The sequence below is a fragment of the Manacus vitellinus genome, unplaced genomic scaffold (assembly GCF_001715985.3).
Source record: "Manacus vitellinus isolate BGI_N305 unplaced genomic scaffold, ASM171598v3 scaffold_91_pilon, whole genome shotgun sequence".
NCBI classification, from domain to species: Eukaryota; Metazoa; Chordata; class Aves; order Passeriformes; family Pipridae; genus Manacus; species Manacus vitellinus.
In genome coordinates, this window is record NW_021940873.1 from 525,190 (window position 1) to 538,018 (window position 12,829).

The window sequence follows — 12,829 nt, forward strand, 5'->3', positions numbered from 1 at the left end:
GCCCAGCACCACCACGGGCCGCCACCGCCCCCCTCCACCTCCGCCAGCACCAAGCCCAAACACAGTGGCATCAGCACAATAGTCTAGGACAGAGACCCCCCGCTAACTAGAGTTTTAAACTGAGTCACAAAGGCACTTACAGGAAGCAACAAATCATCATATTGCCAGTTTTTACCTAGACAGTTTCATTGAGCCGGGTGAGCTTAAAGGCTTGCTGTTACTAAATAAAATAATGCCAGTTAGTGGTTTTACTTATCTGCTGGATAGATGTCCACCATCTGGTTAGTTCTTATTTCCAAACTGCCTTGAAAACATGCTGCTTGCTGAATCTGACTGAAGCTACCTTTTACACCAAATCCCTTGACAATTTTACACGTGTAACGAAACGTTAGTCTATGAAAAAAAAAGGAAAAAAAAAGTGAGACAGAACCAAGTATTGCATTCTTGCTCTTTTATTCTCAATGGGCAAAAAAAATAAGTAGACCTGATATGGTTGATGAAAGTACGTAAGTAAACTTTATATAATATAAATATATACATATAAATATATATATATATATACTGTATAGTTAACATTTGTGCTTGGAAAGAAATTTTTTCAGTCCACAAAACTAGCAATATAGACTTTACAAGGAATTCCACTTACTTGATAGGACAGTATAGTAGATGAATAGCATATGAAAGAGTAGACCAAAACATTAAACGTTAGAAACAAATTTCAGACATTTCAGTGTTTTCATTGCGAGTCCTCCAGACTCACTGGGATTTCTAAGCAATCATTACTAAATGTGCCAAGTAACATAGCATTTAACTGTCGTAGTCAATACTGCTTTGTATAAATCCTTATTTTATTAACACGATGATATCATATGTAATCAGTATTATAACTGCTCTGCTATTTCAGGTAAGCAAGCTCGTTAAGATGCAGTAATTATACCGTAGCAATGTAGGGGGGCCACTTCCCAGTGGTCACCCTCAAGCATTGGTCACACAAGTTCTTAGACACTTTAAAGGCTGTGATAACTGTGAATTTACATGATCCACATTTCTTTTGTATGCATATGGATTTAAGGAACACCCGGGAAGAGTTACGACAGGTGCATGTACACACTGCAAAAACATTCATCTCAGACATGAAAATGGCCAACTTCCATCCTCCTCAGCTACTTTGTTTCCCGTTTACCATAATTTCTCATTTTTACCCCCAGTGAAGCTGAATTCTAGTCAAGAGTGTTTCCAGGTGGAAGTGCTCTAAAAACTTGAAGGTTTGTTTTAGAATTTAGTATAGGGTTTTTATATATATATATATATATATATTAAAAAATCTGTAATTCCATGTAGCCATGTGCTAGCAACAAAGTGGCTTTACCATTTTTACTCATCACATTTGTTAGTTTGAAGCACCCAGCACTCAGCAGGCTGAGTTTATGCTCAAACCCTCACTTCCATAGTCCAGTTAGTTGCAAGACATCACATAAAAATAGGCTGTGCTGTTGTTGCTTATGTGTTGTAACCAAACCATTTGCAAATTTATATACAGTTTTTATCCCGAAATCCTGTACAAAGTTATACATGGCGCCTACTTTGTAGTTTCAGCACTTTGAGCCACTGCAAGGACTTTACACCTAAACAGTAGAGACAGAGAATCACAACTGCAAAACTGTACCAGCCTAAAAGCAAACCTTGAAGAGGATGAGCAAAAAGTTCCAGTAAGAGATGGGTAAAATAATCATATAACAACCAGTGGGGTTTCTGTTGAACAGTAACGGGGTTGTCAGCAGTGATGAGGACGTGAGAACAACGGAGTGGCTTTCCATGCTGGCTGGCTCATGGCACCTCTGGCGTGCGGGGAGGGGGGAGAGGTTCAGTATTTTTTTCCCTTTCATACCATTGATATCACAATACCAGCAAAACTGCAAACTGAGCACTTTGTTAACTCCACAGAGAGCAAATACAGCAATCTAGAGTTGAGCCTTTTGTTTCGAGCTGTCCACGTTTGTTTTGCACATGTGCAATATGTTTTCCCCTTCTGCACCTTCTCCTCTGAATTACCTTCATGAAAAGAAAACAAGTATTATTTTTCTGTTTCACTCATTCTGTTCTAAATTCTGCGGCTTCGGGGTCCCCCGAGGCTCTGTTCCTTGCAGTTTAAAAAATATATACTGTTCTTATAAGGGAAAGTAGACCTGTCTGCATGTCATCTAATGTTACTAGTGTGAGGCTACACTCTACATATTGTATATTTGCAAAATATATCAGTGTTACTGTTGATATTAGTTGAAGTAAAGTGATAACATATTTCAATATGTAGACTTTTCTTCATACATCTGTACCAATAGTAGAGTCTAACTGTAATTTATAGGTTGTTCCAGAAAAGATAAAGAACCATTCAAGTACAAACATCTTTCAGAAACTGCATCTTTTAATTAAAATAGAGGTAAGAATGCTCCTCTTCACTGAGTGATGGAGTCTATACGTGTTTCAGATGCAGAGGCATAATGTAAGATAGTGTGTGTATGGAATAAAGGCACAATATGCAGTAGCAGTGGAGAGGAAAATTTGACTCCAGCTGTGTTGATTAACGCTGCAGATGTTAAATCACCCAGATCTGCATTTGCTTTATGTTTAAAGACCCCTTTCATTCATTTAAATTAGAGTTACATAGAAAGATTCTGTACTTAAACAGTAAAAGCCACATTTTAATGCTTTGACCACTGATTTTCCATGTGCAGTCAATGTATCTGTGAATCAGAATATTGAGATGTCACTGTGCAACACTGACATGTGGGTTTGTGTCCCCGTGGGGAAGGAGCCCGAGCCTGCCCTGGGGCTCAGTTGCACCTGTGAGATCCCATCCTCTGAGCCCGGCTTAAAAACCAAAGCTGGGCCTAAGGAGTACTGCATTTGTACCCTCTGTTCTTTCGAGCCAATGAGGAGAAACAGTGGACTTGACTTACTTGTTTCTAGTTTTGTTCTGTTTTGGGTTTTAGACTATATGTTTGTATGTACTTTACCAAAGTGTCTTGGTGTCAGCATAAGGCTTAAGAACTTTGGTGCTTGTTTAGGGTTGCAGTGAAACCTCTCTGATCCGTCCTTGATTAGAGCAGTGTGGGTCATGCCTAGCATAGGAAAGTTATCTTACTTAACACTGCATGGGGTTAAGAAAATTAATTTTTCAGCCTGCAGGCAGGAGTAGAATTGAGAGGGTTTTTTCTCAGATGCCATTGCCAATTAAAAACTGGTACAGAACTGCATAGGGTGACCATGGCTGTCTCTTCCCATAAACCATGTGGCAAAGTAGTAATGCTGATTTGAAAAAATGAAAGGGAAATGTTAAGAGTGAAGGTGTGGCAGCAAAAATCTTTTCTGGGACAACAATTAAATATATATTTGGGGGTTTTATTTTTTTAAGTTAAGAATGAAATGTAAAACAATGTAAAAACAAAAAACAAAGTTCATCCTAATATAATGTGCGTCTTGTATTGCTAAAAAAAAAAAGAGCCTAACATACAGTGTAGAATGATTTCCCATCATGTACTGCATGCAGCAGAAGCCTCTTGTTTCTTGATAAAATGAGCTGAGAGACAGTCAGCAGATATTTAAACACTGAATCTCTAGATGTTGACTTGCTGTTCCACATGAAGCTGTGTGTTTTCTGCAGTTAAGCATGCATTTTGCTGTTCCCTTGTAAAATACCATCACACTTCTTGCCTGCAAAATGGATTCTTGTGTATATATTTAAAAGAAAAGTGGAACCAATAACAAGATTCAATTTGGAAAAGAGAGAAGGGGGTGTGCTGAAAACGGGACCAGTAGGGGGAATAGAGAATTCTCTAAATTGTACATAGTGTGTAAATTAGCATTACTCTAAGTCTGCAGTCACTTTGAGGTTGCCTATCTCCTGCTAGGAACTTAAATCAGCTTTGAGTTGTATTAAACTGTTAGAATTAGGTCTTGAATGCAGACTGTTAAAGACTTCAAAAACATTACGCTTACAAGAAGCTTCTGTTCTGGGGAGGCTTGAGACCCCTTTTGTAACTCTGGGGAAGAAAGGAGTGCTTTCATTTTAATATGCATTCTGTTTGTAAGTAGTAACAGACCCTATTGATGTAAAACTATAACTGTGATCATGTGGAGAAATCAAATAAATCATTTAAAACTCCTCGTTTCTCATTTCGTGTAACCCAAGAACTTACAACTGTTCAGATTTGAACTGAAGGGAATTCCTCCCAATGCTATCCTGGCCCTGCTGAGGCAATGGGATTTCTGCTGCTCACTCCAGAGGGGCCAAGAGTTCAGTCTTCATCCAAAATTAAAGACCAGGTGGTGGAAATGGTGCTCAGTCCCATGGAGACTGACCCCTTCTCCATAGGCTTTGATTTGTTTGGTGGTGCTGGAAATATATTTATAAAGTTTCAAAGGACAGTAAAGAGCAAAACACACCCATTGACCAGGACACTCTGAGGCTGGACAACGAGAATGAGGTTGTGAACCTTGTGACACGTGAGCTGCAGCTGAGCCCGTTAATCCTCTGGCTGTCACGGGGCCTCAGGAGCTCCTGGCCAGGGGACTGTCTGCCCTTGGAGAGGTGTCAGTTTGTCCTTCCCAGGGGGACATTCCTTGGATCCCGTGTGTGATCAACACCCCTTGGCTGGAGTTCGTGGAGTGCCTTCTCCTCTGTGCCCACTGGCAGGGAACCCTCACAGTGCTGGGACTGAGTAAGTACTACCCCCTTCCTACCTGTCCTGGCTGGTTGGGCTGTATCTCACCTTACAAGAGTCACTGGGACATATTTGCCACACGTGGCTATCCCAGGATTTGCCATGGCCCCCTGCAGTGACTGTGGAGAACAACTTGGGAGATGCTCCACTGTTCTTACTTTTATGCATTTCCTACATTTCCAGGGGGTTATAGTGTGTCTGTAAAAAAGCTAATGCTTAGCTATCAGTTTAAACTAAATACTGTGTTTGCTTGTGTTTTCTATGAATTTTAGGGGATTCTTGAATTATTTTGTGGAAATAGTCAACTGTGACCTATCTGTGAATGCAGTAATTTCAGAGGTACATCTTGGATAGGTAAGTATCCATGTATCTGTCTACATCACTGTGCCACCCCTCTGAGCTGTGTGACCCATCAGAAGGGGACCAATGCCTCTTCCATCCTGTAGTGGAAGTAGAAGAATCTGTGGTGCTGTTCTTTGCTGGCACTTCTATTCGTGGTTCAGAAATTACAATTTTAAGAATTTTGGTACATTACATTTTGAGGAGACAAAGAGTCTTTTGTCTCTAATTTAGCTCGGAGTCTGTAAATGCTGTTATAAATCCAGGGGTTTATTTCCGATCCATTTAAAAAGTAGGACCTAAATAATACATTTAAATTCTGCTGCTTTCTACCTAAACTAAGACTAGGTTGAAAGCATTTATGATCTGGCACGACATGTCCCTGCCCATGGCAAGGGGTTGAAACGAGATGATCATTAAGGTCCCTTCCAACCCAAACCATCTTGTGATACTGAAATAAAATAAAGAGCCAAAGGAACCTCATTAACAATGTGGTTTGTGTGGTGGATTTGCACCAGTTGCAGTAAGCCAAGTAACTTAAATAAAAAAATTCAGTGTAGGTTAAACATGTAACAGGTTAATAGCTCACAGTTGTTGATATTTTTTATTATAATATCTTTAAGTCTCTGATGAAGCTTGTGTGCCTGTATCTAGTGAAACATACCTTCATTTAAGAAGTTTTGTTGCCTTCAGTATCTTACCCAGGTCAGGGTTCTCTGTCATAAGTTGTAACTGAAAATCACACCTTTTACAGGTCAGAAGTCTAATGTTTGAGAAGTTCTCCTCAACTCTGTGTTTGTGCATTTTAGGTGTTTGTGTGCATGCAGCAGTAAACACACTGATTGCATGGATGAGTTGTCATGCCATAAACAACTTCAAGCTCTTCTAAATAGCAACTTTTTAAGAGGAGGTTCCTTGCCAGGTATTTTCTGTATTATTTTGGTTGGGATAAAGAAACGCAACATTAAAATGGCAGGAAAAACAACTAAAAAACTTCCTATGTTTTATCTGTTTCTCTCTTCAGGTTTTTGTTGACACCAAACTTTGTTTTTTCCAGTTGGCCTTAATGGTTGATTTTCATTCAAAGTTTCACCAAAACAGGTGTAGTAACATTTTACCATATATTTCTTTGGACTATACATATTACTTGTGCAATGTCTTATTCATCAGCTGCACCCTGTGCAGAGGTGAGATATGGGAGCCCCAATTACTTTTGAATATTTTGTAGGGTATTGCAGCATTTTAGATGGAGCTTGAAACATTGATCCAACTTCTGGGTTTTTTCCTGCAGTCATTGAAACAACTGTCAAAAGGTATCAGAATTATGGTGCTGTTAGGATTGGGTGGTTAAATCATATTTCAGCATATTTATGTACTGACAGATGTGTTTGCATAAGATGAACAATGTACTTAGAGTAACATGCCTCAATAAATCTCGATTGGTATTACAGCTGCATTAAATACACCTTTTCCCAAAGGAATCTTTCTGGATTTTTACCCTACTTACGACCCTCTTACTGATTTTTGCTGCTATATTTTGTTGACATAAAATTCCTGGAAGAGAACATAGCACAGCTAACCTGACAGAAATACCTGAAACACACAAATGCTTTATTTTAGGTGTATTTTTTAGTAGAATTTCTTTTTGTTTCCTCTTATTTGAAGAATCAAAGCCAAATCCTGTATTACTCTACAAAACTACATCTACTGCAGGATGAGGCTGATCATGAAAGTCAGGAGATGCTTAAATCAAGATCTCTGCTTGGAGTACTTCCTCAGCTAAACAAAATTTAAATGAAAGTTGTGTGGGTGATGTTAACTTGAAGCCATCACTTTTTTCAAATTATTAGATTTATTATTTTTACCATGTATATAAAAGCATAATTTTAGGAATAAAAAAAAAATCCCCTTTCTTTAGTGTTTTTGCAGTTGCTGAGATGTGAAATGAGCATCATGGTTCATGAGACACAGCCAGCTCAAACCAAGCACACAATTTATCAGCTCTGCTGGGAAATGACACACACAACTTGAGCTTTCATTTATTTCTTCAGATTTAGGCACAGGTCTTTGTAATGAGCAAAGAAAAAACTACTCTGCCTTTAATAAGATGAATGGGGGAAATTCATTCGAACACTACTGAAATGTTGTGCCTGCAAAGTGGAAAATGCTTTTTCTCCACAGCTGCTCATTTCTGCTACAAAACAATACATTCCTGAGGGTTTGACAAGGGAATGGGCTTTGGGAAATGTCCAGGGAAATGGCAAAGGCAAGGATGGCTCAGGTGGTCTGTGATTCAGCAGTGGTATCCAAGGCTGGAATCAATTCATTTAATCACTGACATTAGGATTTTTTCTAGTGAGGAAACACTCTGACAGGAGCTTCCTCACCTTTGGATCCAGCTGGACTGAGCACGGGCAGCCTTCCCTTTGTGCAGGATCCCGGGATCCCCCATGAGCATCTTCCTCCTCCATCAGCTCACCATATGCTCTTGGATGATGATTTTTTCCTTTTACTGGCTAATATTCCTTTATATCCACTCCAGCAGCAGAGAAGAACATTTTTGTTTAGTGACTCATCCTATATATTGTCCTTGCCATCTTTCTGGTAGTCCCATGTCTCTGCTGCTGCCTCAGCCCTTACACCAGGCTCCAGAAGTGCCTTTGAACACAGCCCTGCCAAGTTTGAGATACCTCTGTTGTCCTTCCACACGAGTTTGGAAGAGCAGCAATTTTTCAGCCCAATGAGAAATATGTGCTGTGTCCTAATTAGGCTTTTAAGCATCCCAGGTGTTTATAGCCCTGAATTTCCACAGCGTTTCAGCAGTTTTTAAAGATGTCTTTGATCGTGTGATAACCCCTCTGCTATGCCAATCTGTAAATTTTCAGAATAGTTTGCTTGTGTATTTTATACCTAAAGGTGGAGGAAACTTTGTTTCTACTCTCTCTAATTTTTTTTCTATTACTATGAGCTTTCTGAGCTATTGCAATATTTCATGACCCTGCTAACATACTTGCAAACTGCCAGCATAGCTTCATGCAAAAAAGATCTGTATATTAGCAGTGAATCACAGGGGACTTATCTTAAACAATTCCCCTAACTGTGTGGATTTGAAATAATTTAAAGAAAAAGTTGGAAGAAAAACACTTGCATTTTGAGTCATCTGTTTCTCTTCCCATATATGAAAAGGGGGGAAACAGATGCCTCATCTGGGGTGAAGCAAATTATTGAACTAAAGCATTATTAATAAAATGTCCCTGAGCTCACTGAGCTTCTTCCTTCTCCCCAGTATTAGAGTGTAATAAAATTTATTTTGGCCAAGAGGTTCTCGACCCATCTCCCTTCTGCATTCATTAATAATGCCAAGAGGTGCTTTATGCAGTTACTGCAAGGTCTTTTTATAGCCCCCCTTGTTCTCTCACTTATCACTGTCACCTGTGTGACATAAACCCAGCACTGCCCAGGCTGCTCTGCTGCTCTTTATCTGCAAATGTGCCCCTGTGGAATCCCACAGCAACAGCTGCTTTCCTGGACTGAGAGTTTAGGTTCTCTGCCTTCACAGAGCAAAAATTGTACTTGATTTTAATACAATGCTTGTCCTGTTTTTTCTTGCTTGAAAAAATAAAGCTTATTTGGCTGCGAAGAAAAAAAATTCACATTTATAAATGTATAATTTCAAATTACTTTAAAATGCGTAAAATATGAGATAATTTAATGCTTCCTTTAATCTAACATGACAGAGCTAATGGACAATTTGCCTAGAAGTGCCACCTCATGTTGTGAGGAATTTCTTTCACTGACAATCTGTATTTGTTTCTTTTTCAGGTGCTTTTTAAGACAGCCACAGTACAGTCATTCTGGATGCACAGCAGATCGGACAAATGTATTCCTACAGTGACAGTGTTAATATGTGTGTTTCAAACACATCACTTTGCTTCCACAGCATGTAACCAGGACCAAGAGTGGAAATACCAGTTCCTGCTCTCACCTTTCCCAGGATTTCATTTGTGAGGCAGGGTTTTTTTAAATATTTGGAGACGGGGGGTGATGCAATGGGCACATCATCACATGCCTGTGGGAAAGGCAACTGGGAATGTCAAGTGCAAAACTTTCATACCATCTGTCTGTTGAAAAGGAGTGAACGACTGCATGACAGAGGAGCTGTGTGTGTTTTCCTGCAATTGCAGCAAAGACTGGTGAATATTTTTATAAAGTAATTTAGACCTACAGTGGCACTTTTTCAGTAAGTAAAACATCCATGTTTCAAGGAGCTAAATGTTATCAGGTGATTATATTATTGAATACCAGTTTTTAAGCAGCTGCTGGAAAAATATGGAAGAGTAAAAAGGAAAACTGAAGGGTGATTGTATGATCCTCATTTACTGATCTCTGTCTCCCTTGTATTAATTCCTTCTCAAGAAAGCACTTTTTGTGGAATAAACTGAAATAAACACTGTGGGAGTCGTGTTGATCACAAAATGTGAGTTCTGGAGAGCTGTAATGGCTGAGGGATTTACTGGCCCAGGAAGGGAAGCTGGAGTGATGTGAACATGTGGATGAATAGCTGAGTGTCAGAGACAGCAGAGATGAGCTGTAAATAAAAGCGGGGAAAGAAAAAGACTGGACATGTTGCTGAAGCAGAAGGGGAAAAGTACTTTTTTTAATTTTAGCAGACTGTGCAGTTCTGTGCAGTGCAGCTTGAAGACATTACAGGTCACGGTGGTGGGATTCGGTGGTACAGACACTTGCAGAGAGCTGAGCTGCCAGGAGTGTGCTTCCAACTCTGCTCACACACAACACTGGGAATTGCTGCATGGATGGGACAAAATATGTGGCGTGGCACCACTTGTGTCAGTGCAGGAACATAAAGTATTCTCTCTGTGCAAGTGATGGTCTGCTTGTGGTTTCATATGTGGGTATGATATCATCCACTGGGATTGGAAAACACCCAGGTGTTTGTTTAGGATATGCTCACAATCCCATTCTCATGCTCACTGAATGAACACACGGGGTGGAGTGAGCTGGCTGCTGCTTCAGTTCTTTTGAACTTCCTGATGAGGCATCTTTTCCCTGTTTCCCAACTGCCTAGCCTTGTTTTCACTGGATGATTTTCTTCAAGCAGCCTTTTACTGTGCTCTGTTTATCCTTTCTTTCAAAGTTGCCAGATCACCCCCTTTGTACAAACCAGAACCAGTTAGACTTGTCTCAGTAAAGGTGGCCTCAGCTTTGGCCCTTTCATCCTTAGCATATTCAGTCTGGGAGGAGTTGTGGAACCCGCACCTCTTCTCCTGACCCCCAGGACAGTGTTGTCTGTCCAGAACTGAGATGTGGCACTGGTGGGGCATCCCTTGTCTTCAGCACTCCACCATTTCACCACAGTGCCAGACAGGGTCCCCTCAGTGACATCCTGTGGGGAGGCCTCTGCTCAGTTAACCCCGTGTGTCATGAGCCTGAGCAGGCTTTTGCCCTTACTGTCCATGCCATCAACCACCTACAGATACCAGCACCTCAAGAGGCAGTAGCATGTTATCAGTGCACCCCACAGATTGCACAATGCTGGAGTCAGCTCAGTGCTCCCCATTCCTTTCTTTTCTGATAGGACTAGATATCACCTTCTGCTTTTCCACCCTTCAAAACTAGAAGTAGGACAACATTACTTAACCATAGTGAACATGTGGAGATGAAAAGCTCGGGATCCATTATGCCTGTATTCCTGTAACCACACAACTGTGCCAATATTGGAATCTTATGGAGAAGCAGGGTCCTGCAGGGAGCCTTTCCCATCTATTGCCCTCATCAAAGGGCTGGCCAAGGGGGCTGGCTCTTCTCTCACAAATAAGGCACCCATGTTTTGTACAGAGACAGGGAGTTGGCACAGATTGTCAAAAATTACCCTTCGAGGCCGTCACAAAACAAGCACTCAGCAGTTTCATCTTGTCCCCAGTTAATAGTTACAATTCATGGGATCAAGGAGTCTGTGAAAAGAAAAACCCTTCTGGCTGAGATGCTTTGTTCCCTCACAGTTCCACAGAGGTTTGGACTCGATGCTGGCTGACTCCCCATCAAACCAGTACCATGTCTCACCTGCTCCCAGAGGTGCAGTGTGACACATGTGTGTGGTACCTCTGGCTCGGTTTTACACACCTGTATGATCCCTCTGGCTCAGTGTTACACACGTGTGTGACCCCTCTGGTTCAGTGTGACACATGTGTGTGGTACCTCTAGCTTGGTTTTACACACCTGTATGATCCCTCTGGCTCAGTGTTACACACATGTGTGACTCCTCTGGCTCTGTGTCACACACCTGTGTGACCCCTCTGGCTCTGTGTCACACACCTGTGTGACCCCTCTGGCTCTGTGTCACACACCTGTGTGACCCCTCTGGCTCAGCACCTGCCCAGCGTGTGCAGGGCTCTGGCCACCCTGACAGCCTGCAGTGCTCAGGACTGAGGGTCCCGCAGTGGGAAGACAGATACACAGACACAAAAACCCAGCAGGGAGCAAAGCTGCCTCACCCTCAGTCCTTCCTGTTCCCCAGTTGCAATACAGGCCTTGAGAGGCAACCAAAAAGGCAACTGATTTGGATTACAGGATTAAAGGATTTACATTTTACAAGTCACAAGTAAACTAAGCAAGATAAATGAGCTCATTAGGCCTGTGTTTACCTTTAGTACTTGCCCTTGTGGTAGAGCGTTGTGCAGTTCCTCACAGACCAAAGCAAACTGAGGGCAGCTTTAAGAGACTAAAGGCAGCCTTTAAAACACTTGAAAGAAATATTTCAAACAAATGATTCAGAAGGCCCTTCTGTGTGGGTGAGCAGGTGAGAGCAGCACGGTGGGTGGTGATGCAGCAGAGCTGAGCCCTCTGTCAGGAGGGGAGCAGTGAGTGTTTCTGAAGCAGATTTCAGCGTCGGGTGACAAGCTCAGTAATTTCACATGGCTTTGGCTCTTGGGTTTGTAAAAAAGACAAAACCTGCTGCCAAAGGCATGGCAGGGGGAAGCAAAGGAAAAGTACAAATCCAGGTATCCTCGGTGCAGGGCAGCGTTCGCAGCGAGGCACCGTCCTGGGGGTTTGTCTTGGCCGCTGTGGGACACTGAGCGAGCGGGGCCGCTCGGGTGAGGGCTGTCGGTGCTGCCATCCTCCTCCTCCCGAGCCAGACACTCGCATTAGGAGCAATTAGGCTTTGATGGAGCTTTTGTGGCCGTTCCATCAGCTCAGTGTGTTCAGCACATCCACCCGGTGCTCCCCCGCCTGCAGCAGCTCAGCTTGTTCCCACCCCGCCCTACACCGATGCTTGGGGTTCAGGAAGGCGATTCTAAGACATCCTATGTGTGTCAAAAAATATTATTCATTATTATTTTATCATTATTATTACATTATCCGGTTCATCCTCTGTAGCTGCTGCTGGGTGACCGGGCAGGGAGGTGGCAGGTGGGGCGGGCGGACCCCTGGGCGGCCCCGTTCCCGTTCCTGCAGCAATTCTGCCCAAAGCGGCGGCGCCCGGACCAGGCCCCGGCGGGCTGAGGGGACCGCTGAGGAAGGAGGGTTGAGGGCGGCTGAGACGGGCTGAAGGGAGGCTTGAGGGAAGGAGGGCTGAGGGCGGAGCCTGAGGAAGGAGGGTTAGGGAAGGAGGCTGAGGGCGGCCCGGCGCGCAGCGGTGCCGTCACGGCCGCGCGTGAGGACGCGAGCCCGCCATGGCTCGCGCTGCTGCTGCGACCCTTCGCGCGCCCGGCGGCCCGCGCCCGGCCACCTGCGCACGGCCCGCGCCCAGG

At 42.8% G+C, this 12,829-nt stretch overlaps 1 protein-coding gene across 1 annotated transcript in view; it reads left to right on the top strand.

Annotated features, from left to right (window-relative positions):
* The window catches only part of IQSEC1 (IQ motif and Sec7 domain 1), a 66,108-nt gene extending 61,946 nt beyond the window's left edge, over positions 1 to 4,162 (top strand). The window contains exon 15 of the mRNA XM_029965203.1: positions 7 to 4,162. Coding sequence (XP_029821063.1) covers positions 7 to 87 — 81 coding nt within the window. The 3' untranslated portion in view covers positions 88 to 4,162. The remainder of the gene's footprint in view (positions 1 to 6) is intronic.
* The last annotated feature ends 8,667 nt before the right edge of the window (positions 4,163 to 12,829 follow it).